Source organism: Cheilinus undulatus, linkage group 20 (assembly GCF_018320785.1).
Source record: "Cheilinus undulatus linkage group 20, ASM1832078v1, whole genome shotgun sequence".
Lineage (NCBI taxonomy): Eukaryota > Metazoa > Chordata > Actinopteri > Labriformes > Labridae > Cheilinus > Cheilinus undulatus.
Window position 1 is genome coordinate 32,060,723 of NC_054884.1, and position 24,236 is coordinate 32,084,958.

General features: G+C 38.7%; 1 protein-coding gene across 6 annotated transcripts in view; it reads right to left on the reverse strand.

Moving 5' to 3' along the window:
• tanc2b (tetratricopeptide repeat, ankyrin repeat and coiled-coil containing 2b) overlaps positions 1-24,236 on the reverse strand; it is a 312,489-nt gene that overhangs the window by 79,177 nt on the left and 209,076 nt on the right. For all 6 annotated transcript variants that reach the window (XM_041815330.1, XM_041815329.1, XM_041815328.1 and 3 more), the window contains 2 exons: positions 14,530-14,678; positions 2,366-2,549 (listed from right to left, as the gene is read on the reverse strand). In XM_041815330.1, coding sequence (XP_041671264.1) covers positions 2,366-2,549; positions 14,530-14,678 — 333 coding nt within the window. The remainder of the gene's footprint in view (positions 1-2,365; positions 2,550-14,529; positions 14,679-24,236) is intronic.

The following is a 24,236-nucleotide window of genomic DNA, read 5'->3' on the forward strand; positions in this document are numbered from 1 at the left end:
TATAAAGAGATGGTACTACGCAGCTTATTTTCTGACAGGTGAATTAAACTGAACGTGGGAGTTGAGGCAGTGAGTGAGGGCAGAGCAGAGACACACCCACACCATCCTGGAGCAGATTTTTCATGACTTTGAGGCTTAATTTTACACACTTAGAGTTGTTTTAGTTGACTGAAATTTGACCTGGGGGTTCATAACACAGTGACCTGTCATACAACAAACCTAAATACAGATTCATTTTCACTTACGGGGTCTTTAAAGGTTGCAGACACATAAACACACATAAATAACAAAGTTGATAATGATAAAAATATTGGAAATTAGAACTTTAAATTTGACATCTTAGCATGATTGTTCAAAGACTGTCAAAGATTTCAGTACTTGAATGTTTGTATACCATTTGTTTAAAACAATGCAGGCTTAAAGTTTCAGTTATAATTATTATCTAATGATAACTAGGATTTAAAAGAACAGCAGAACATTAGTTAGATTTTAGCATCCATTTTTTCAGTTCCAATCCGATTTTCATACATATGTACCGATACCCGGTTTTAGTTCTATTTTTTCAAATCAGAATTGACTTATTCTTATTGTTTTTAGTGGTATAATGTGTCAGGTTACACAAAGCTCTACTAAACAAGAAACAAGATTTTTTATTTAAAGACCAAGCAATACTTTAACATGCAAAAAACTTAATATGATTGCAATTACATTATTTACACTTTGTGCCAGCTTCACATAGAAAAAAGGTAGCAGCAACAAAAGCCATGTTTTAAAATGAACCATTTGAATCTGTAGAAACAGCAGAAACTACTGTAGACAACCAACAGCAGCACATGGGTCTGAAATTAAAGTTATTTATTTGTGCCACTTTTAACCATTTTTACCTCTGCCAAGGAGATTTTGTGATCGGCAGGGTTTGTTTGTTAGTTTGTTAGCAACATAACTCAGAAAGTTAGGGACAGATTTTGATGAAACTTTCAGGAAATGTCAGAAATGGCATAAGGAAGAACTGATTAGATTTTGGGAGTGATTCAGATCACCGTTTGGATCCAGGAATTTTTTAAAGGATTCTTCACTATTGGGAGATAGGGCTTACAGCGGAGGTCTACGCTCTCTGAGTGCTTTTCTAGTTTCAGAATGTTTTTGCCATTTTTATATCCCACTTCTCATCAATTTTGCAAACTGTTTTACCCAATTTGCCACTTTTTACCAATTTTTGTGCCACATTCAAACCCCTTTACACTACTTTTTCCCCCCATTTTTGCCACTATTGACCCTTATTTTGCTATTTTACACCTATTTTCTACTTCTGTTAACCTTTTTCCACTTTTAACCAATGATTGCCTCTTTCTCTCCTGTTTTCACCACATTTCTTGCCCATCTTGCTGTATTTAGGCCATCTTGTCACCTTCTCAAACTTTCCGGCACAATTTCCCTCCCCCTTTGTTAACCCATTTTTGCCACTTTCTGCCTTCTGTTGCCTCTTTTAACCAATTTCCCCTCCTTTTTATGCCAATTTTAGCAGACTTTCAATGTATATAACTCTTTGTCTCACTCCTTCTTGCCACTTGTAACCCCTTTTCTGCCTGTTTTTTATCTACTATTTTTCAAGCCATCTTAGCAATTTTACACCTATTTTTGACCTCTGTTAGCCTATTTTTGCTGCTTTGAACCCATTTTAATTCTGTTTTAAGAAGAGGGGTTTTAATTTTGAAGAAGGTTAAATACTACAGCACAAATAACTAAGTTATTAATTGTTCTGATAAGAGTAGTCATTATTCAGGTTAAAAATAAAATATGGTTATCACAGCTTTACTTTACAATGGATCCTGATTTTACAGACCCTCTTTATCCCCCTATTTGGCTGGGCCCCAGAAAGCTTTCCCCTTTATCCCCTCCTTATGGGCGGCCTTGATCCCCTTGTAGACATGCTAGAGTAAATCACTCTCCAGCTGGATTATGTATGTTGGTGTGGTAGTCTGACAATGAGAAATACGGTTTAATATGTTTTCAGTTGGACTAACATACTTACACACTAATCTAAAAGTCTGGTTTTAGTTGAAACAACATAACTAATGAACTTTTTCTGACTACATGTAAATGTACAGACTGTCATTTACTTTGGGGAAACATTTTGGTACTAGAGTGTTGCCAGTGTTTTTAGACAGTGACAACATTTGTAGACATTTTAGACTGTGTGCCAGAGTTGGCTTGCAATTTCTGGTACCTAAAGGCAAGAAATGACCTCAAACTGGGTGCCTAAGGCTTCTTTACAGACAGGGGTATCATTTGAGATTTCCTTGATTCTTTCAGAGGTTTAAAAGTTTGTTTGTGTTTATTAAAGTTTCCTTTGTAGAGATCTCACCAATAATCCCGCTGTCCCTGCTCTCCAGGGTTGAAGTCGGACTGGTGACAGAACCGTAGGCACAGTCTTTATTCCCGGCCTGGCCCGGCATGGCAGGGGGGAGGGTGGAGCAGGGGCTGCCTGCAGGGGGTGAGGCAGTGCTGCTGGTTAGGGTGGAGCACGGGCTTATCCTCTGGTTCTGGCCCTGAAACACACAAACAGGCACATTTGAAAAGCTTTGTCAGACTCCAGCCGCTCAATTAGTGCTCACAGGTGTAAATGGCAAAGTACAATGTTTGAATTTCAATAAGTGAGTCACATACATGCTGGGAAATGTCACTTCAATATTTCTGTTCTCAAAAGCTCTGCCCCCTGCTGCCTTTTAAAGTCTCCCACATGCACACAAACACATATCATAACAACCAATCATTTGCAGCATTTTGCCAATATACATGTTAGAAAGAGCTTTGCAAATCAGAAGATGACAAACAGCTTTAGGGAAAACTCACATGTACATTTAAGATGAGTGTGACTTCATGAATATAGTTTATTTCTGAAAATGCCAACAAAACATGCACGACACAAACCTAAAATTGCTTTATAAATGTACCTTAAAGAGCACTATTACTGCAGCTGCAGAGTGCCACAGGGAAATAAAACATTATGAAGTCTGTAAACATATCAGGAATGCAAGCCAAAGCATCTGAATCCAGGAAAACAGTAATTTCTGTTTGTGAAAACTAAAGGGAGTGGCACTTCCAGGGTCTGAGTCTGTGGAGAAACATGGCACATGTGTGGTTGTCTAGTGTTGATCTTTCGGTACGTTTAGCACTTTCTCCTCTGGGTTTTAACACAAATACAACTTTAAATGGATGTTTCAGACTAGCTAAAGTACAAACAACAGAAGATTTGATGAGATTTATTTTGCAAAATGTGAGTCAACAAAATGATGATACTTCATTACCTTTTGATGCCTTTAAAATGCTTTCAAATGATACAGTCAGCCTTGATTTAATGATAGGTGATAATGAGCAATATTCAAAAAGCCTTACAAAACTAGATCTTCTTAATGAGACAGGTACATAAAAGAGATTTAAGTTTGACTATTGCACAAAAACACTGGGAACATGTCACTATGGTGACAATCTAGCCAGTTTGAGGGAGATTTTCTGCATTTTTTTGGTAATTGAAAAACATGACAACAGCTGGTTTTAGGTGTCAAGATCTTCTTTTGTTGCTTTGATTTCAAAACAGGTAACCATACTGTATGAAATGCTTGTCCAAAACCCTGATATATTTTGGAGCACTGATGATGACAAAGTGGAATGACTGATTAATTTGTAAGTTATCCAAATTTTGGTCAAGGTGGCAAGTGGACTTGACTGAGGTTCTTGAGAAGGCTAGTTGCCACTTTGATCAAGGATAAATGAGAGCCTGCACAGACATCTGTAAGCCTGGAAGAAATGTCTGGATGGTTTATTTCATGTTTCAAGCATCATCTGGTTTCTGGTGTCGTATTTATAAAGGTGTCTTGTAAACCTCTATAGGCAGGACATTTTGTTTTTGCATGACACAAACTACAAAAATCTAAAGTCTAATCAATTAGTCATGAATGATTTTTACTTCTATCATGATAACGTGTGAAATTATGGTACACTTTATGGACAAAAGTATTTGGCCACCTGACCATTACACCAACAGGGACTGTAATGACAATGCACTATAATAAGGATCTCCTCCCTTTTGCAAAAATAACAGTGTCCACTCTTCTTGGAAGGCTTTCCACAAGATTTAGGGAAGACTGTAGGAAGACTCACTCTGTAGAGCATTTATGATGCCAGGCACCGATGTCGGATGAGAAGGCTCACAATCTTCTTTCCAGCTCATCTCAAAGGCACTAAACTCACCAAAACATGTCTTTATAGTCAAATGGTAATGGACTTGAGCTTGTACAGTCATCCCACTACTCAAAACGCTTTTACACTACAGGTCACACCTACCATTCACACCCATTTACTCACTCACTCATTCACTCACTGATGGCAGGACCTACAAAGCAGTGAAGTTGGGGTTAAGAGTGTGTTGCCAAAAGACACATCAACATGTGGCTGCAGAAGCTGGGGATCAAACCCACAACCTTCCAGTTGTGAGACAACCGACTCTACCTACTTAGACTCAGTCAACCTGGCAATGGGGTTCACTGGAGATAAGGAGTCTAGCCCAAACCCAGAAAACCAGCCCCATACCATTATCCCTCCTCTACCTAACTTCACAGTTGGCACAATGCAGTGAGGCAGTTTATGTTCTCCTGATATCTGGTAAACCCAGACTCACCCATCTGACTATTAAACAGAGAAGCATGATTTGTCACCTCACAATATGCATTTCCACTTCTCCGCAGTGGAAACCTATTCAATTAAGCTCCCGTTACACAGTTTTTGTGCTTACATGACACCACTGGAAGTTCAGAACTCTTCAGCTATGGAACCAGCAGAGAGCTGGTGACTTAACGCAACATGCACCTTAGCAGCCTTTGACCGTGCTTTTTGTGGTTGTGTTGCTGTTGTTCCTAAATGCTTCCACTCTCTAACAATAATTTCATTCAGTTTTTACATCTGAATGCCATAAGGAAAATTAAGAAAATTCCTTTTCAATTGTTTAGTCAAAATGTTCAATCTTTTGAAAAAATTAATGATACCAAGTATTTTAAATGGTACAATTTCGATTAAATTACCAAAGTACATAAATACAGAAAATGTGGTATTAAAACAGGTTAACATTGCAAAGTAGATAGATTGACCTGATCCCATGTCTGTGATCAGGCAGGTCTGTCTTGTAAAACTGATATGCTTGTTCCCAGTCAGAGAATGACAGACAAATCAGAGTTATTTGAGGAGCACAGGGCAGAGCAACAAGCTGGTTTACTTGAATTAGAAGCCTCTAAACAATGAAGAGATTAGCATGTACAGCAGCTATAGCTGTAGTTTAGTGAAGCTTGTTTTTGTTTGAAAAGATATTTCTGCCCTTCATCCTCTGACTTTGACAAGAGTTTAATGTCCTATTGCTCCACTAATAATGAATGTGTATTAATATAATAATGGCTGCACATGCAGTCCCTCATCAAATCTGACAGGTTAGAAAAAGGGATTGATATTTTCAGTTTTACTAGTATCATATCAAAGGTTAAAATTCTGTATCTTACCCTCACTGTCAGATTATTTTATCAATATTTTTCCTCTGAAAGCCACAACAAACATTTTGCGTAACACAAAGCTAAAGTTGTGATCCCATACAGTTTTTGCGTCTAAAATTCTTTCCAGCCCCTGCATTGTTTTGGCACCCTGCGGTGACCCTCCTTTGCATCGGTTCAAGTCAGAAGACAAGGAGACACGGGGGACAAAATAAAAACAATGCTGCGTCTCCAAACACCCACAGATCAACGTACCTAAATAATACATGCATGCTGCATCTGCACAAACACAGGGGCACAAGAAAAACAGAGATGTCAAGGCACTGAGTCGATGTTTAAGACACAAAAACACAAGGAGGTCTCTCTTAAAAGGTGCCGATGATGAGTTCAGGTCAACACGAGGTAAACGCACAGATAACAAGAGGGTGAAAAGGCGCTAAAGGCTAAATCCAGTCTACTTCAATGTACAGGAGAAATGCTGCACAGACTCTAAGATAATAAACACCCACACATGTATACAGCTAGGAGAAGAGCTCAGAGTATTGGTTATTTTATTATTGATTAGTCTGTCAATTAGCTGTTCACAGCCTACTGAGGCTGGTGGGAAAGCCATCTGTTTGCCAATTAATCATAAGGATATCGGTTAGTTCCGTTGCTTCTCTTGTACACATTTAAAACACTCATTAGCTCAGCATTCATCCCTATTTCTCTTGTAGCAATTACAGCAGAGGGCAAATCTGGTCCACCAGAGCCAATCATCTGGCCCACCCTGAGTCATGTGAGAACATTACATTAAGTGAAAAAAACATGCACCATCATGTTCAGGAAAATCCAGATCGCTTAAATGAAGTAGTGAGCTTGTATGGTCTGCAGGCTGCTGTGAATAAACTTGTTATTTTATAAGCAAACTGTTATCATACAATCTCCATGGCTTAAGATTACTTTAATTGGCTGTATTGTGAACTTGTATCATAAGATAAGAGTGTATTTCCTTCTTATGTGCCAGTAAACACAGGAAATTAAAATACCTAGCTTAATCCATTAGCATTACCACCACTAACAGTACATAAAAAGTGCTTGTTATTTAAAAAAATCTGCACATAGCCTACATAGAGGGTGGAAAAATTCTAACCTCTGCCTCTTGGCTTGGTTTCCTTGACATAATTTTGCCCTTGGGGAAAACCATTTGGGGAACCCTCCTCTAGATCCCCTGTAGGTGTGAGCATGAGCATGCCTGCCTGTTTATCTCTAAATGTCAGCCCTGATGGACTGGCACCTAGCATGAGGTGTAATCACTCTCTCACCTAATGACAGCTAGAGCCCTGAATGGAACAAGTAGTACAGATAGTGGAAGATAGATATTCAATCATCAGTCTAAAATTCTGTAATGTTTGCTTACAGTTTTCAAAAACAAAGCCAAGCAGTCCAAAGCACTTGTTTGGTAAACTGGCAAACCATCTAGAGCCACTTTAGCCACTGAAAAGTGGTTAATGTAGCTACGTCAGCTTCGTAGCTTTGTTAGTATAGATATTTATAAGCTTCTTGAGCCTTAGCTTCATTATCTACATTACTCTATTATCTATGTATGCAACTAATGGAGCTATGTTTGCACAACTAAGTAAGCCACACAGTTTATGTAGTTAATGCTAGCTTTGTGTTTTTGTTAGTATAGATATCTATAAGCTGCATGAGTGTTAGCTTGAGCTCCGTTATCAATGTTACTCCGTTATCTATGTAGCATATGCAGCCAATGGAGCTATTTTGTGTAGCTATGCAGATAATGTAGATAAGATTGGATTTGTTGCCTTTTAATTATAGATATCCATTAGCTTCATGAATTTTAGCTTTACCTCCGTTATCTATTTTTCTCTATTATCTATGTAGCTTATGCAAAACTAAGCTATGTTTGTGTAGCTACGTAGTTTATGTAGCTAACATTGGTTTTATAGCTTTGTTAATATGGATATCCATGAACTTTGTGATCTTCAGCTTTAGCTCCTTTATCTATGTTGCTCTGTTACCCATGTAGCTTGTGCCGCTAACAGAGCTATTTTTGCATAGCAACATAAGCTATGTAGTTTATGTAGCTAACATAGGCTATTATAGATATCCATTAGCTTCAGCATCATTATCTATTTTACTCTGTTATCTATGTAGCTGATGCAGCTAACAGAGCTGTGTTTGCATTGCTATGTTACTTCATAGTTTATGTAGCTAACATTAGCTTCGTAGGTTTGTGATTATAGATATCAATGAGCTTCATGCGCATCAACTTTAGCTCCATTATCTATGTTACTCCATAATATATGTAGTTTATGCAGCTAAAGTAGCACTGTTTGCTAAATTAAAATGTTTTAATGGAGGCCTTTTGGATTTATAAAACATTTTAAAATCAGATTCTGCAGGTCAGGTTTTAACTTTTGGTATCCTAACCCTTACTTTAGTCCTTACCTTAAACTAACCAACATTTAATCTGATTTTATTGATTTTTAGGAATTTTTAGTATGTATTTCTGTTCTAACAGATGCAGCGTCTCACAGTGCCTGTCACTGAGAATTGGTGTCTGAGATCTATGGTTTGCGGTTAGACCTCTCCCCAAAAGTCTGATTTTGACCTGCTGCCCTTATTATAAAAGTAACCAACTCACTTGTGCATGTTGGCACCCAAAATTCTGCTGGCATCAGGCCAAAACCTTCTATTTCCAAAATCACCACTGTTCAGGGAGTGGAAACAGGCTGTAATTTTCTAACAACTCTAAATGGTCAGTCAGCATCTTTTTGACACTTTTTTTTTTCCACTTAGGAGTTTGTTAAAAATCTACTGACAGATGTAAAGGGTGACCAAAAGGACTGGTTTATAAAAAAAAAATAAAATCATGAGAAATGAAAAGAAATAGGTTTTGGCCTGGCAACAGCAATTTGCTATTAAAAGTTCAACAAAAACTGCAGCTCAATCAAACAGAAATGTCCACAATTTTCAGTTTGTTGTTAAAGATAAAAGGTTAAAATTTGACCAGAGGATGCTGATTAAAAAGCAAAATCTGTTAGTTCCTGGGCTTTATGTACAGAGGCTTTTGTCCTTGAAGAGGGTACCTCTCAAATAAAGGAAAATGAATCACAGAAATATATCTCTGAAGAAATTTTTCAAAAAGAAAAGCAAAGGAGCAAAGATTACCAAGACATTTTGCACTTTACCCCCTAAAAACATCCTTTAATTGGTGATATATTTCTCTCTCAGAAATACCAACAAAAACTGCAGAAAATTTACCAGTTAGTCACTCATTAATTCATTCAAACCTTGTTTTCTTCTCTATTAACAGACTGGTAATTTAATTAATTTAGGTAGAGGTCAGATGCATTAAAGTCCAACAGCAAAGTTACTTTGAAATGCATTTACTCAGTGGTCAATTTCATTACCAGAGTCTTTGTGCTCTCAGTTTCAATGTTCCCCAATGCAAAAGCTTGGTCATAAAATGTACCCTCTCTCACATGCATTGATCAATATAAGAGAGATACTTTCCATGTTGACACTAAAATTGCAGCAATAATTAGCTGGCTTATTTGAGAGGTTTTTATATACAATTTAAAACATGATAATGAAAGAATATTAATAAAATAACCAAGTATAACTCACAGCAGTTCAATGAAACAATAAATGGCTAATCTAAATTGTGTTCTTGTATAAAGTATGGCATAGCGGCTGAACTGAAAAGCATAAAGCTGTGTATGAGAGCCTATTAACGTTCCAGGCAGTGTGTTTTGCACAGCAGCACCAGCTCAGAGTCTGAAAAACCCACTGTGACATCTGTAAACTTGTCAACACATTGTCCAGTCCAGTACATGGCCTCTAACCTGTGCTAAATGTGTGTTTTGTGTGTAAATGTGTGTGTGACCGCATGAACAACGATTTGTCCGGCGCTCTTTCAGTCACAGCTGCCCTCTGCTCTCACCACAGACGAGACAGCTTAAATGTTCATGTTTACCAGAGCCTGACCCTGATGCAAACAAAACTTACACATGAGTGGTTAAGCCTTCAAACCTCTGCATACACACGCAGCGCCACCGCTGCCATCGCCACCGCTCTACAGTGTCCAGTGGGCTAATGAACCTTGCCTTGTGCAGGTCTGACCTCAAACGGCGTACATTGAATGGATTGAACTCTGAGTGTTGCGTCTATTCAGGGAGCGAGAGCACAAAAGCGTGGAAGGCAATTAACTGCACGCTCTGCCAGTTAAGGTCACCTTGTTCTGTCAGATGCTGAGGTCTGTCAGCTCTGACGCTGGCTATTGTAGGAATTCACCATGTCAGATCAGAGTCAGTTGTTGGTTATGTTGAAAAAAGGCAAATTCTTGCCCTTTTTGAACAATTTTTCTTTCATAATAACAATGAATAATCAGTGTCCAAGGAGCAGCATTTGTCAGTGTTTGAACAAACAGCATACTTATTTAGAACATTAGACAAACTCAAATCTTATCAAATGCATTTATCGAACTGCAAGTCAAAAATATCCCATAATACTCAAAAATTATTTATAATACCACCATTTCACCTTTCAACAGTCCTATGGGGTCTAGATGGGGTGCATTGCTTTGGTCAAATACTATACAATGGATCAAGCACCAGAGACGGATTTTGACCCTGTATAAACCAGCTCTAAACAGCCTTTTAAAGTTTTGATAAGATCAACTCATCCAGGTATTTTGCCCATACGATGCTGGACCAACTGTGGGTGAAAACATTCATCAAAATTACAAGTGATGAATCCCCTTGCATCTCAAGGGGCTATTCTTTAACAAAATTCCAATAAATTTAAATAACAAATCACTAATCTTGTTTTGTAAAACAGCACATCTTCATCAACCAGCCGAACTGTGGGAAAGAAAGAAAGAGACCCCTCCCTCTGTGCCAAGCTAAGTAGACCTAATCACAGCTGGCACTGGGCTAGAGGCAAGGTACGCCCTGGAATGGTTGCCAGTCAATCACAGGGCTGATATGTAGAAAATAACAACTGCCAGCCACTCTTAGGAAGATCCCCCACTCTTACAAGTTTTCTCCATTTGTGGATAATGGCTCTCACCATGGTTCTCTGGAGTTCCAAAGCCTTATGGCTTTGTAATCCTTTCAAGACAGATTGATGCAAATAAGTTGGTTGTTTTTATCTGGTCTTGAATTCATATGTTGCAGGGGACATTACTTTTTTACAAAGAGCCAGGTTTGTTGCAATATTACAATGCCATTGCCCAGACTGGGACTGAAGCATTAATTTCCAGTATCAAAGTCAGTAATGTAAACCACTTAGCTTTCCAGCCGCCAGCCACCAGACTTGATGTTAACAAGTGACAGCCCCAGCTCCAACCTCTTCTCTTCCAACCCCTTCTCAGAAAAGCTCAACCTAATATTTACATGCACACATTAATTGATCATACAGCCAACTTGCTAGCAAGGGAAACAGTGGCACTTTAAGGATGCAGTTATAGCTCAACGGGTCAGTACAGAAATAAGTGTGCTCACTAACATCTCATCTGGCGGGGTTTCATTAATATCTCACTTGAGCTTTAAACTAAATGTAAAAACACAAACAGAAAAACTAGCCTATAATCTCGTTTGATAAATATAAAACTGAGATAAGCTACAGAATTTTAGATCCAAAAGCATCCCGGGATCACCTCAAACACAGGCCAGGAAGGGCAATTTTAACAGCTTTTCTCCCTCTTTATGAGAGTTTATCTCTAAAACCAAAACAACAGTTTCCTGTTAAATAAATTTATCTCATGAATTGCAGATAATATTGAACGAAGTTGTCATAGGTGAAAAATTGGGTTATGAAGCACACTGCCTCCTCTTGTAGGCCACTACTGGTTCCTGTCAGAACGGAAGGGACATAATTTGCTGGTAAATGTTTTAGAGTTTTTCTTTCCCAAATCAATTTTATATCCATTAACAAAGTCTATCTGTGAAATTCGCGAAATAACCACACTGTAAACATTACAGACTAAGCAACATTAAATGAATAAAACAGAAAAAAGTTTAGAGATCTGATCTGATTTAATGTTTTAGAAGTAGTTATCCTAACAGTGGCTTGCTTTAGCATTGGTAACTTTAGCTGAAGCTAACATAGCTTCACTGGCTACGTAGTTAACGTTACTACTGGAGAGATGTAAGCCATAAGCCATTGTGACTACAAGGGTTTCAGCTAAAGCAAGCCACTGTTCACATAACTGTTTCTGCCTGACTTCAGCAAATGTAGTATAAGATAACATAGCCAATGTAGCCTAACTTGCTTTAACTACATTATTAATGTAGCTATTTTACCTAGAAAGCTTATGTGGCTAATGTAGCTTCTTTAGCTTTAGAGTCAACTAGGTAGCTGTGCTACCTATGTAGCTTATGTAGCTTCCATAGCTTCTTTAGTTTTATATTTGAACTAGGTAGCTGCATAACATATCTTATGCAGCAAACAGATTCTTTAGCTTTATTTTTAACAAGGTAGCTGTGTTAACTACAAAGCTAATGTAGCTTCTTAAGCTTTAGATTCAACTAAGTAGCTATGCTACCTGTGAAACTTATGTAGCTAACATAACTCCTTTAGCTTTATATTTAACTAGGTAGATGTGTAACCTATGTAGCTTATATAGCTAATGTAGCTTCTTTAGCTTTAGATTGAACTAGATAGTTACGACACCTATGAAGCTGATGTAGCTAACATAGGTTCTTTAGCTTTAGATTTAATTAGGTAACTGTGTTACCTACATAGCTTTTGTAGCTAATACAACTTCTTTAGCTACACATTTAACCAGGTAGCCATGTTACCTAGCTACGTTTGCTAGTCGGCTTTATTAAATGTTTGTTATCAGCTTGTACACGTCAAGTTTTTGACTTCTGACTTTTAGTATCTTAAGTTTAATTTGATTGTATTTTGAAAGTTTTAGGTGGTAGGGGGTGGTGGTGGAGTTTTGTGGTACTTAGGCAAGCTTGGGAGAAAAGTATCATAAGTGCTCAGCTAATATATTTATATATAACATAGGGGTAGTCATTTCAGTTGGAGAAGTTTACATATTGTACCTTTAAAGATGGCTATTAAAAGATGGAGATATGCCTTAGGAAACTATGACAGTATTTAGCCTGGGATGCTATAATTGATGATCATGATAACAAACAAAAGAAAAAGTTATAGTGCTGGATGAGTTCACAGCTTCCTAGTAATACAGTGCTTAACAAATTTATTAGACCACCCTAACCCTAACCAAAGTAAGGTTTATGCCACAGCTGCCCTAAATTAACAGCATTGGTAATTACCAAAATCATTTTATATGTTTCTGCAATGGTTAATACACCAATATGTATAAGTTCTTTAACCCAAATTATATTTTTAATGCTAAAATATAATTATTATTGTTATCCATGATTTTTCAAATTTACTGATTTACAAAAAAACTGAAAAAATAGTAAAGCACATTAAGATTTCTTGATTAAAATGTCAAATTATAGTTATGTACTTGCATTTCTGAACAGAAAAATCAGTTTCAGTGGTTGAATGTTATGCTTGATTAATTTCTGACTTCTCAGAGAAGCCCAGTGAGCCAGCTCAAATTTGGGTGAATTCAGTTTGAAATCCATCATTCCTGTTCAAAATGGTAAAACTTAGAGAGCTCACTGAAAATGAAAGAGTCCGCATTAAAGCACTTCATGATGCTGGATGGTCTCTGAGACGAATATATGACAGGTGGTCTAATAAATTTGTTAAGCACTGTTTATCCACATTAGATGAGCGTGTCTACTGTATTACTGCTCTCCAATCACATATGACAGGTAAATTATAAAAATAACCACCATAGCCCACCCTCTATGGTGTCTCGAGGCAATTCCTGTCATATCTGGTGGTAAATGAATCAAACAAACTGCACCAGGAGAGCAGTATTTGGGGCAGATATCTACAATAATAAGTTTGTACTGTGTTCACGATGCAGCAGGGTGCTAGTATGAGTCACGTCTCTAAAAAGAGCCGCTTGAATAAACCTCTCTCAATTTATACACCCCCACTGCTACAGCAGTGCTCACATCAAGCACAGGCAGTCCATCAGTCTAATCGTTTATCTACACCGCTTTAGAGCTAAACCATACCTAGACCTGATTTGAATTTAGCAACAGGTTTCAGCCCCATTCTCCCCCCTGTGTATGTTTTTTTCTCGCTCTTTCCTGCAAATGTTTTTCTCCCTCAATTTGGAAAATTCGAACCTGTCACATCAGGTTTAGGTAGAAAAACCAGGGCATCTGCTGCAGAGCTCGGAGCAGGCCAGTTGTGCCAGAAGCTGTTTGTTGCACAACAGCAAAGTCACGATTTGAAAGGTTACAACAGAGAAATGTAAGCTGAGCCTGCTGCATGTCAACTCACAAAGCATTCCCTCAGCAACAAGAGTCGAAAGAATACAGAGAATAATGAGATTTGTTTTAGAAAAATTTAATTAGTCAGGGAGATATCTGATGCTTGATGGAGAGGCAGTGATAAATTCTGAATCCAACAGGCTGTGGTGTCTGAGGGCAATTTACAGAAAAATCTTTTGATCTGGCTATCCAAAGATCTGTCAAAAACCAAGCGCACACAAGGAAATTAAGAAGATAAATGTCAAAACAGATCGAATCACAAGGTTTTGCATTTGCTCACGTTCCAAAGCATGATCTCTTACAATCAAAATGTGTCAAAATCACGTATACAAGAAGACAATTAGATTAGGATAACCCACAACAATGGTAATAGCGATAAAAATAAATATGACAAGCTTGCTGGTGCTAATCCTTTATCTAAAGAAAACCATTGACTCAAACTGATTGTGCATGTGCTGACTTCATTTCAATGCAATGTTGGCACTGAAAAAGTCCCAAAACAAGAGAAAGTTTCTCTTTCAGGGTGAAGTCATTCCAAGAGATGCAGACAAAAAAAGTTTCCAAGGCACATTAGGTGAGTAACAAACGGTCCAATTCATGATGGAGACCATTACCTGTCTCGCCTCGGGTTCCTCCATGCTGTACTGGGTACCGGCCGGCCCCTCGCTCACTTTGTCTCCCAGAAGGAAACCCAGGCGCGTCATCAATGTGTTGGCTGCCTCATCCACCGACGGAGGGGGGCCCAGCTCCTGGCTTGACTCCCCTGCAGAAGCAGAAGGTGGAGGGGAGGGGGTGGGGAGGGCAGGACGAGAGGGAGAAAAACAGAAAGAATGAGAGTTAGTGGTGGAAAGAAGGCAACAAAATTTTTTAAAGCTGCATATCCACCAACGCTTTACCTGGAAACACAGTAAGTCTGTGTTTACTTTGTATCGACCGAAGCACAAATAACAAACCAAAAACACGGGATACCAGGGCTGGGCAACATGTACCAAAAATCATACTTTAACATTTTTCAGATGAATAGCAATATACGATGTCAACACTGATGTTATTTTAGTTAGTGACAAATGGTTGCAACAAGACCGGATTGATGACATGACTATAGAAGCTATAATGGTAAGAGGGATTGTATTTTTCTTGTACCACCATGGGAACAAGAGCAGACTCAGGATGTTTGAGGGGCAGGGGCAAAAATAATAAAGAAGAAACCTATTAATGCTGTAGGGAACCAAAGAGGGCACTTTGCCAGATTTTGCACACTTAAAAGGACCAAAGAAGCCTCTAAGTCAAATTGTGCCCACTAAAATGGAACCAAAGAGGGCTTTTTGTCAAAGTTTGCACACTTAAAAGGAACCAAAGAGGGCTCTTTGTCAAATTTTGCACACTTAAAAGGAACCAAAGAGGGCCCTTTGTCAAATATTGCAGGGGTTCTCAAACTCTTCAAGGCTAGGGACCCCTTACAGGGCAGAACATCTTCCAAGTACCCCCACATAACCCTTACATACATTGAACATATGTTAACTGCCATTTGTACTCCTAGATGCTTGATTTTAATCTCTTTAAACTGAATATAAGTTCTTGTCCAATTGAGTGTGGCTTCTTACTTTTTGCGATTCCCTGAGCAGCCAAATATGAAACCCTCTGTGCTTTTTCTGAGGTTGGGGTCAGGTTCACCATTCGTGTTTCCTGGCAGATGTAGTCCTCACCCTTTGATTGGAAAAATCTTTTGTTTTGTCTTTAAACTCTGCATGCTTTGTTATAAGATGACGCTTTAGCTTGGCGGGCTTCATGGCTTCGTTTACAAACACAAGAAAACACACAACACATTTAGGTCTACATCGCTGTTCTCAATAAAACAAAACTCCAGATAGCTGTCATCATAGTTTCTCAGTTTAGCTGGTTTGGGCCCAGCATCACTTGATGAAGTAGACACGCTTAAATATTTATCCATTATTGCTAGCTGAACCTGCACACCAAATGCAACCTGAGCAAAGTGACTGATGCCTGATGAGTGATAGATTTACATGATATGTCACAATATCTGGGTTTTTACTAGCCCAACACTGACTTATGCTGGAGTCATTGGTTTAGTATGTTTATTTTAATAGCACAGTGGTGTTTACATGTATTTATTTGCTTTTTAATTAAATGGCATTACTGTAATGATGTAATTATTTTGTAGACCCCCAACCTGTGGCTCACGGACCCCCAGAGGTCCCCAGACCCCAGTTTGAGAACCACTGATATATTGCACACTTAGGAGGAACCACTAGAAAGGCCCACTAAAAAGGAACCAAAGAGGGCACTAAGTCAAATTTTTCACACTTAAAAGGAACAAAAGAGGGCCCTTTGTCAAATTTGGCACACCAAAAAATGAACTAAAGGGGTCACCTTGTCAAATTTTGCCCACTAAGAGGGATAGAGGGCAACCCAGAGCGCACTTAAGCAGCATTTTTTTTTCCAAACATCAGTGGATCGGGGACACACCCCCTTCTACCCACCCTCTTCTTATCATGAAGTTCCCTTAATTCGAGACACAGCCTCCATGCACACCCCAATCTTGTTGGCAGTAATGCTCTTAGCAGTTTCCTAACTGCCAATTAAATACAAATGAAGAAGAAGAAGCCACATCAAAACAAAGGAAGAAGAAAAGGTATGTGCAGTTACAACTGGCAAGAAGACACAACATTACTACAAGAACTACCGGCCTCTACCTCTCCCCTTAACTTCTCTGCACTGTTTAAAAAGCCTGTGTATGGAAGAGCCAGAGAGGTCATTACCGATGCTTATACATATAATACATCCCCTACACCTGCTGTCCTTTAATCTTCACATGCGTTTTAAATCATAAATATCATACAATGTGACGCACATATTTTATTAGCTTTTTCCATTGTATTTACCATATAATTTTATCTAAGAAGATGTTATTCATTTCTGTTGCTTTTTATTTTGCATTGTTTTGTTTTGCTCTATTTTGTGTCATGTTTAATACACTACATGGTGTTCTCACTATAATAGGTGGTTTTAAATAACACTAGATTGAACAAAATGTAAATGTCAACTTCCAAATAAGAATAATAAATAAGACAAACCTAGAAATATGCATCTGAGCTTCCTTGCTGATTATTTCTTTCAAATCAACTACATGGGTTTCGCCGTACTGAGACCGCCTCTTTTGGTCGAAATGTTTGGCCCTGACCATGGTCCAGTGGAGCATCCTTAGACATTTAATATACAGTAAGGCACGCTTTTATAGATGTAGCTATCAAAAAACATTGATAACTATGTAATGAGTGAATTGCACAAAGACATCCATTATATTATGGTCTACAAGCATATTAAAGGAACAGTATGTTAGACTGGTATTATTATAATAAAACTGTCCTCTCTTTGGTAGTGCACTTATATGGCAATAATATAGACTAGTCCTTAAGGGGACCCTCTTTATGTATGAATAAAAGGCTTATTCTAAGTTTAAAAAAATGAAATGAATTTTATATAATCAGATGATTAAACACAAATTACATATATGTCATTTTTTTGCCTTTGTTCTGACAGAACAACTGAAGAGACGAAGGAAATATGGGGAGAAAGTGGGGGAAAGACATGTACCAACCAGTGCCAAGACCAGGAAATCGATCCTGCAACTAGTGCATCAAGGACTATAGCCTCTGTTTATGAGCAAAACTGGAGCCCAATTAAACATAATGTAAACCTTCTTATAAATATCATATTTTCATTTAAATCAAGTTTTTTTATAATATTCTACTAAATATTATCAATGATACCTTGAATGTGACTGGTACTTACTGTAAACAGTCATTTTACTGAGCATTGGGTCTGCTTTCTATTAATTTTCTGAATCAAGTCATTTAATACTACACTCTCAAATGGCCAAATAAGGTCAAAAGAAACGTATAATAAATGTAGCAGGAAGAAAAAAAAAAGTGTTTGGTGGATTATGTATTTGTTGTAACAGTGCTTCTTAGTACTAGATCCTACATCGATGGTAAGCCTGTTTATTTCCCTTTTATATGATGCCACATTTGTAAGGAACATGCATTTGTGGGATGAGCAGCAGAGCTGAGTATGTGGGTGGCACCCGTGGAAAATTTGCCAAATCTTCTTAGCCAATGCCAAACAGCTAATTTTGCCATTGCCTCTTGTGTGGTGATGTTTGGATGATTGAAGTCTGAAGGAACAAGACCTAATAACCAACAGAAGCCTCAGTTTCATGTGGAACAATCATACACAACCATAACAGCCTGGCAACTCCTCCTCAGCCAGTGCATTGAGATTGCCTCCAATAATGACAGTCAAGCACCTGAACATCAGCACCTAGGAGTCAACATAAGCTGTTTGGCTTACTTTTCGTGCTAAGTTTTGTATTTTAATTAGGGCTGTGATGATTAATCACATTAATCATGACAAATTAAGGCCCACAATTAGTCCACTATTTTTCTGTAATTGTGATTAATTCCCATAATTCATTATCCCTTTCAACACACTTTTTAAGCCAATGCAGCATCTCCCTGCAGCCACAGTGATGTAAATATGTCCACCAGTGCTCCTTAATGTTTCATTTTACTTTGAAAAACTCACAGACAGCTCAGTGAACAAGTCAAAAGTCATCTGAAACTTGTATTATCTAACATTTACCTTTTTACCATTCCCTTATTTTCTTAGCAATCCATCAAAGTTCCTTTTTCCTCTGGTTAAGTTTGTGCTAAGTTCTTCTGTCTAGCTATAAGAGCATTTTTGTATCAAAACAGGAAGTTAATTTAACACAGTATAAAAATACAGTCTGACAAAAAAGCAGTTTTGAATATAAATGTGATAAAGGGATGCGATTAATCACAATTAACTTCACAAAATCTAAGATCGATTGTGATCAAAATTTCTATTCTTTAGACAGCCCTCATTTTAACCCAACATAAAGGTACCATTATTAACAAAGCTGTTTTACTCTTTAGCTTGTTCAAAGATAGAAAACATTTTAAAACCACAACATTGTCCAGCCCTATTACAGCTGTTTATCCACCTCCTTTATACCTGGAAAGAATATCAGTATATCAGTTTATCTACACTCTGGCTTTGCATAAACCACAGCAGAGAAAACACACCCGGATACAGCAACACCTGTGCTCAGGACTTGAAGCACCCTACCGGAGTCTTCCAGCAGCTCAGAGCTGTGCATTACCGGCACATTCCTCCACAGTCCGCCGTCTTTGTTGAGGTGTCTTCTTACATAAACTTCAAAATCCTCTCAGCCACGAGAAGTACAACAATCCTTTAAAGTGTTTACCAAACCCCCTCTCCACGCTCACTGATAAAAGCCTTCCACACTCCTTCCTTCCTCACTCACGCACTGCTCATCATCGCCGCAGCTCGTGTGACGTAATGAGATACGCCCTTTACCTGTGTGTGAGCGACTGTGTGTCACAGACAGAGAGAGAGAGAGAGAGAGAGAGAGAGAGAGAGATGGGTGTGTATCCACCTCTCTATCCTGTTTACAGAGACTCCGAGCTCTAAAGGGAGAAAAGAAAACACCAGGGGTGGTGGGGCTGCGTGATGATCAGATGATCAAAAACCACACAAACACACACAGATACACAAAAAGAAACTCACACTCGTAGAGCTGTTTGATTTCAGTATCAACAGGACCCAAAACAATCCCTTAATGACCTCATCTTTTCACCGTGTTGCCTGGTTACTCTTCATCCATAACAAACTCTCACTAGTGGTATCGAGTTTTTCGATCACACATGGCTATTTAATGCCCTGAAGATGTTGACTATATCAGTTTCAGCTCCACTACGTTCACCACCCAGGCTTTTGTTAATTACCCTACGAATACGACACTGGTGGCTAAACAAAAGCAGCTCTTACTGGATGAATTGCTGTGAATTGGCCCCGACATTAACCCATTTTAAAAAGTGTTTTAATAGTAAATATTAAGGGTTGACCACGGTTGTTTTTTCAAGGCTGCTACAAATAATAAGTAGTTTGCAAGACCGATAACTGATTTGGAACTGATATGCATTTATAATGACATACAAAATGTACTTAATGTGGCAAATGTGAAATTGCATGATAAAAAAAATGAAGGAAAAACAACTTAGCCATACTGCTATCAGCATGAGAAATGGCACAAAACTCACAATAGTTGCAGGACAACAGGAAGTGACGCTATAGGCTCACTGCATTAAGTTCCAAGGGTTAAGTGCTGATTGGCTAGTACTTATGTGACATCTAGCTAATCAGATTGTGTTGTATACAGGACGTTTGTGGAGAGTGAAAATAAAGCAAAAGGTGAAAATAAATGTGCTTCAATAAAATGCACATACAGATAATCAACATACAGATACAAATGCCAAATATTAGCCTTAATAATCCGTCAGGCTGATAATTGGTCGACCCCTAATGAAAATGTATTTCTTTGATCTAATCAGCTAAAATGGCATGGAGGGCTCCCTTCCATACTCTTTGCAAATACTCGTGGTAATCATCGCTTACAATGAATTATAGGACCAAAGGGTGCTATGATCATAACTATAACTAAATAAAAAATTTCAAAATAAAGCTCAATTGAATGTAAACAAAACATACAGACTTTACTAAAGTTTTCTCTAGACACTTTATAAAGAGGGCAGGTCTAGACAATACTCTCTGATGTGGCCTATTATAATAGACCAGCATTAATCATAAATATTATAATACAGGGCATACCCTATTATAAGAAGACCAGCATTAATTTATTAAAGCAGTGAAGTTGTATTCCTCTTGGATTCAATTAAACTGTTTTAGTAATGATTATAAATGTAAGTTTAATGCTAAACATGAAGCAATGATCACGGTAATGCTAGCATTAGCAAAAATAATGGCAGTGAAGAGAAAACAACATAAACATCTGCCTAGTATCATTATGGACTTTATGCCAGTTTTTTCCAGGCATACTTTTGCAGCTCACTAAAAACAGCTTTGTGACCCACTTTTAGGTCTTGACATACCAGTTGAGTACCGCCGTTCCATTGGCAGACCAGTAGTTTTCAACAAGGATGCCATTAAATAAAAAACTGATTTGATGGTGATCACCAATCACCAGATGCTCCTCTAATCATAACTACAGTCAAAATGGTTCAAAATGCTCTTTGAGTTCCTTTTGTGGACTAAAACTTTGACTTAAAAGTATTTGTCAGCTACCTCAATTTTATGAGATGAAACTAAGACTAGCTAAACATAGATCTTTGGTGCTAAAATAATAAAGACTTAAACTAATCTTAAATGTCAGTGCTGACTCCTTAATATTCAAAATCCATGATATTTGTCCACCGTGTATACAAGGTTTGCCAATATCTTCACCAGTGTATTTTCATACTATCAAACTATTGATGGTGCATTAATAATTTATTTGAAATGTATATTAAAGTCACCATTTAATGAGTTCAAAGACAATAAATGTGACTAAAAGTAAAGACAAAAGTGTAAAACTGGACTAAAATGTTTTTAAATTTTCATCAACTAAAACTATAAAGGTTAAAATGACTAAACTGTGATTAAAACTACAAACATTTGAATCCAGACTAAATTAGCACTTCACCACCTGTACCACTCTGGGAGCTTTTGCTAATAACTCATCCTACAAAAATGACAAACTAGCAGTTGAATAAAAGCAGCTCTTCCTGGACATACAAGGCTGTGAACTGGCCCGGACATTAATGACACTGAAGTCAACAGCATGAGATAGCTGGTGTTTAAATAAACAGCATCTAGCAGCAGGGCCAGTTTCTTCCCTCTCCCCCCACTCCTTTTCCTGCCGGGCAGGTCGGACCAGACTGGCAGGTAGCTGTGCTAAGTCTTGACTTGACGACCATTAGACAGTCCCAGCCGCCGCAGCACCTTTCTGTAGACAGACAGCCTGTCTAAAGCCTGTGGCCTCTCTCTCACTCGTCTGTTCAAAGACATATAGACAGACAGGCAATCTAAAGCTCTTTCTGCTACTACTCCTTCATGGAGCGGACAGGCGGGGTGCTGTCAAGATCCTCATTAGATTGACTCCAAGTCTCTCGGAGCGAGTAAGCAAGACAGGCACCTTCCTTCTAAAGGGAGGGAGGGAAAAACCTTTGAAGCATGTGGGGATGACATGTAGCAGAGTTTGAGTACAAACACAGCAGCCACCAATAATGAGGTAATCACAGCTCGTATTAGAGTCCAAAGCAGCTAATTATGTATGCAGCCTGATGAGCTGGATGTACTGTAGCAGCTCAGCACTGCAGCTGGATTCACTTTATATAAAGCAGAATACATTTACGAGGGCCTCCAAGGTCACTATATCCTCATGCATCCCTTGAGAGCGGATGCAGTAATGGAGCAGATGTACGTCACTGGAATTACTCTTCCTCCTCCTCCTTACGCCTAATATCACAAGGGACAAGACTCCATCAGTGGGAGAAAACTGCAGGCAAACAAAAGCTAAGCCCACCTCATGTATGCATTCTGTATGAGTTAGCTGAAGCATGTGAGGACATGGAGGCAGTGATGGCTTCCTAGCTGACAGACTGGTTGTAAAGCGGTGAATGCATTAGTGCTGATTAGTCAAGCGCTCCTGAGGGGGTTACAGGCGTGACCGTGATCAAACAGGGGCTTTATCTGTCGCTCTCTGCATCTGAGAGTTTCTCTGTGTCCTGTTTGGGGTCACTACAATAACAGAATATTATGCTTTGATGTGACACTGGTAAAAATCAAACAATATCCATATCTGCTTTGATTCCATAGCAGCAAAAAAATCAAAGCTAAATACCAGGGGTGGAAAGTGACCAATTGCATTTACTCAAACTACTGTAACTACTTTTTGAGTACATTTTAAAATCTGTAACTTCAGCTGAGTAGAAAACAGAAACTTTCCACATTTTGTTGTGTCACAGCCTTATTCCAAAATGGACTGAATTTACTTTTTACCTCAAAATTCTACACCAAGAATTACAAAGTGGAAAAGTTGGAAATGTTTGCAAATATATATATATATATATATATATATATATGCAAAAAACATGTGTACACAAGTATTTGCAGCCTTTGCCATAACACTCATAACTGAGCTCATGTGCATTCTGTTTCGCCTGATCTTTCTTTAGATGTTTGTACAACTTGACTGGAGTTCACCTGTGGTATATTCAGTTGATTGGACAGGATTTGGAAACACATTCACCTGTCTATATAATGTCCCATAGTTGACAGTGCATGTCAGAGCATAAACAAAGCTATGTTGCCAAAGGAATTGCCTGTAGACCTCTGAGACAGGACTGTAACGAGGCACAGATCTAGGGAAGGGTACAGAAAAGGTCCCACTGTCCCACTGGGCACTTTGGCCTCAATCATCTGTAAGCGGAAGAAATTTGGCACCACTAGGACTATTCCTCCTTCCTAGAGTTGGCTGCCTGGCCAATCTGAGCAATCGGGGTAGAAGGACTTTAGTCAAGGAGGTGGCCAAGAACCCGATGGTCACTCTGACAGAGCTATCCTTTTTTGCAGCACTCCACCAATCAGGCCTGCATAGTAGAGTGGCCAGACGGGAGCCACTCTCCAGTAAAAAGCACATGACAGCCCGCCTGGAGTTTGCCACAAAAGCACCTGAAAGACTCTCAGGCCATGACAAACAAAATTATCTGGTGTGATGAAACAAAGATTGAACTCTTTGGCCTGAATGCCAAGAATTACATCTGGAGGAAACCAGGCACAGCTCATGACCTGTCCAATACCGTCCCGACAGGGAAGGATGTTGCTGCCACCACTATGCTAGGTAATGCTAGCCTGCCCTGGAGGTCCCTAGCTAAAGAAGTCAGTAGAACCACATGATCTGCAAACCTCCTCCCCAAGTCCAGTCCATGAAAATTACAAACACAATCAGAGATAAGGGGCAGCCCTGGTGGAGGCCTAGGAGTTCCTAGGATGTAAACTCAGCTCGCACTTTGGTTACAGGGACCTGATGGCTCCTGTATCCAAGATTTGACAGTCGGCCAGAGATATAATTTCCCCATCATGACATTCCTCTGTGACAAGTGGAGTCAGGTCATCAGAAAGAATTCAGGTTTTTTGCATTTCTGCATCAGCCTCACTTCTATTTTTTGAGTTGTGGTTTCATTTTATACTGTTTTCGTAAGTTTCCATCCTTCCTTTATCTCTTCTTTGTTGCTTCTTACAACATCTCCTCTATCGCAGCCAGCTGTTGCAGGGGTGAGCGGTTTGTCTTTGTTTCCTTTGATGTGGGAGCCAAATCTCTAATCTGGACGCTGGAGTCCACAGAAACTCCCTTGAGCTG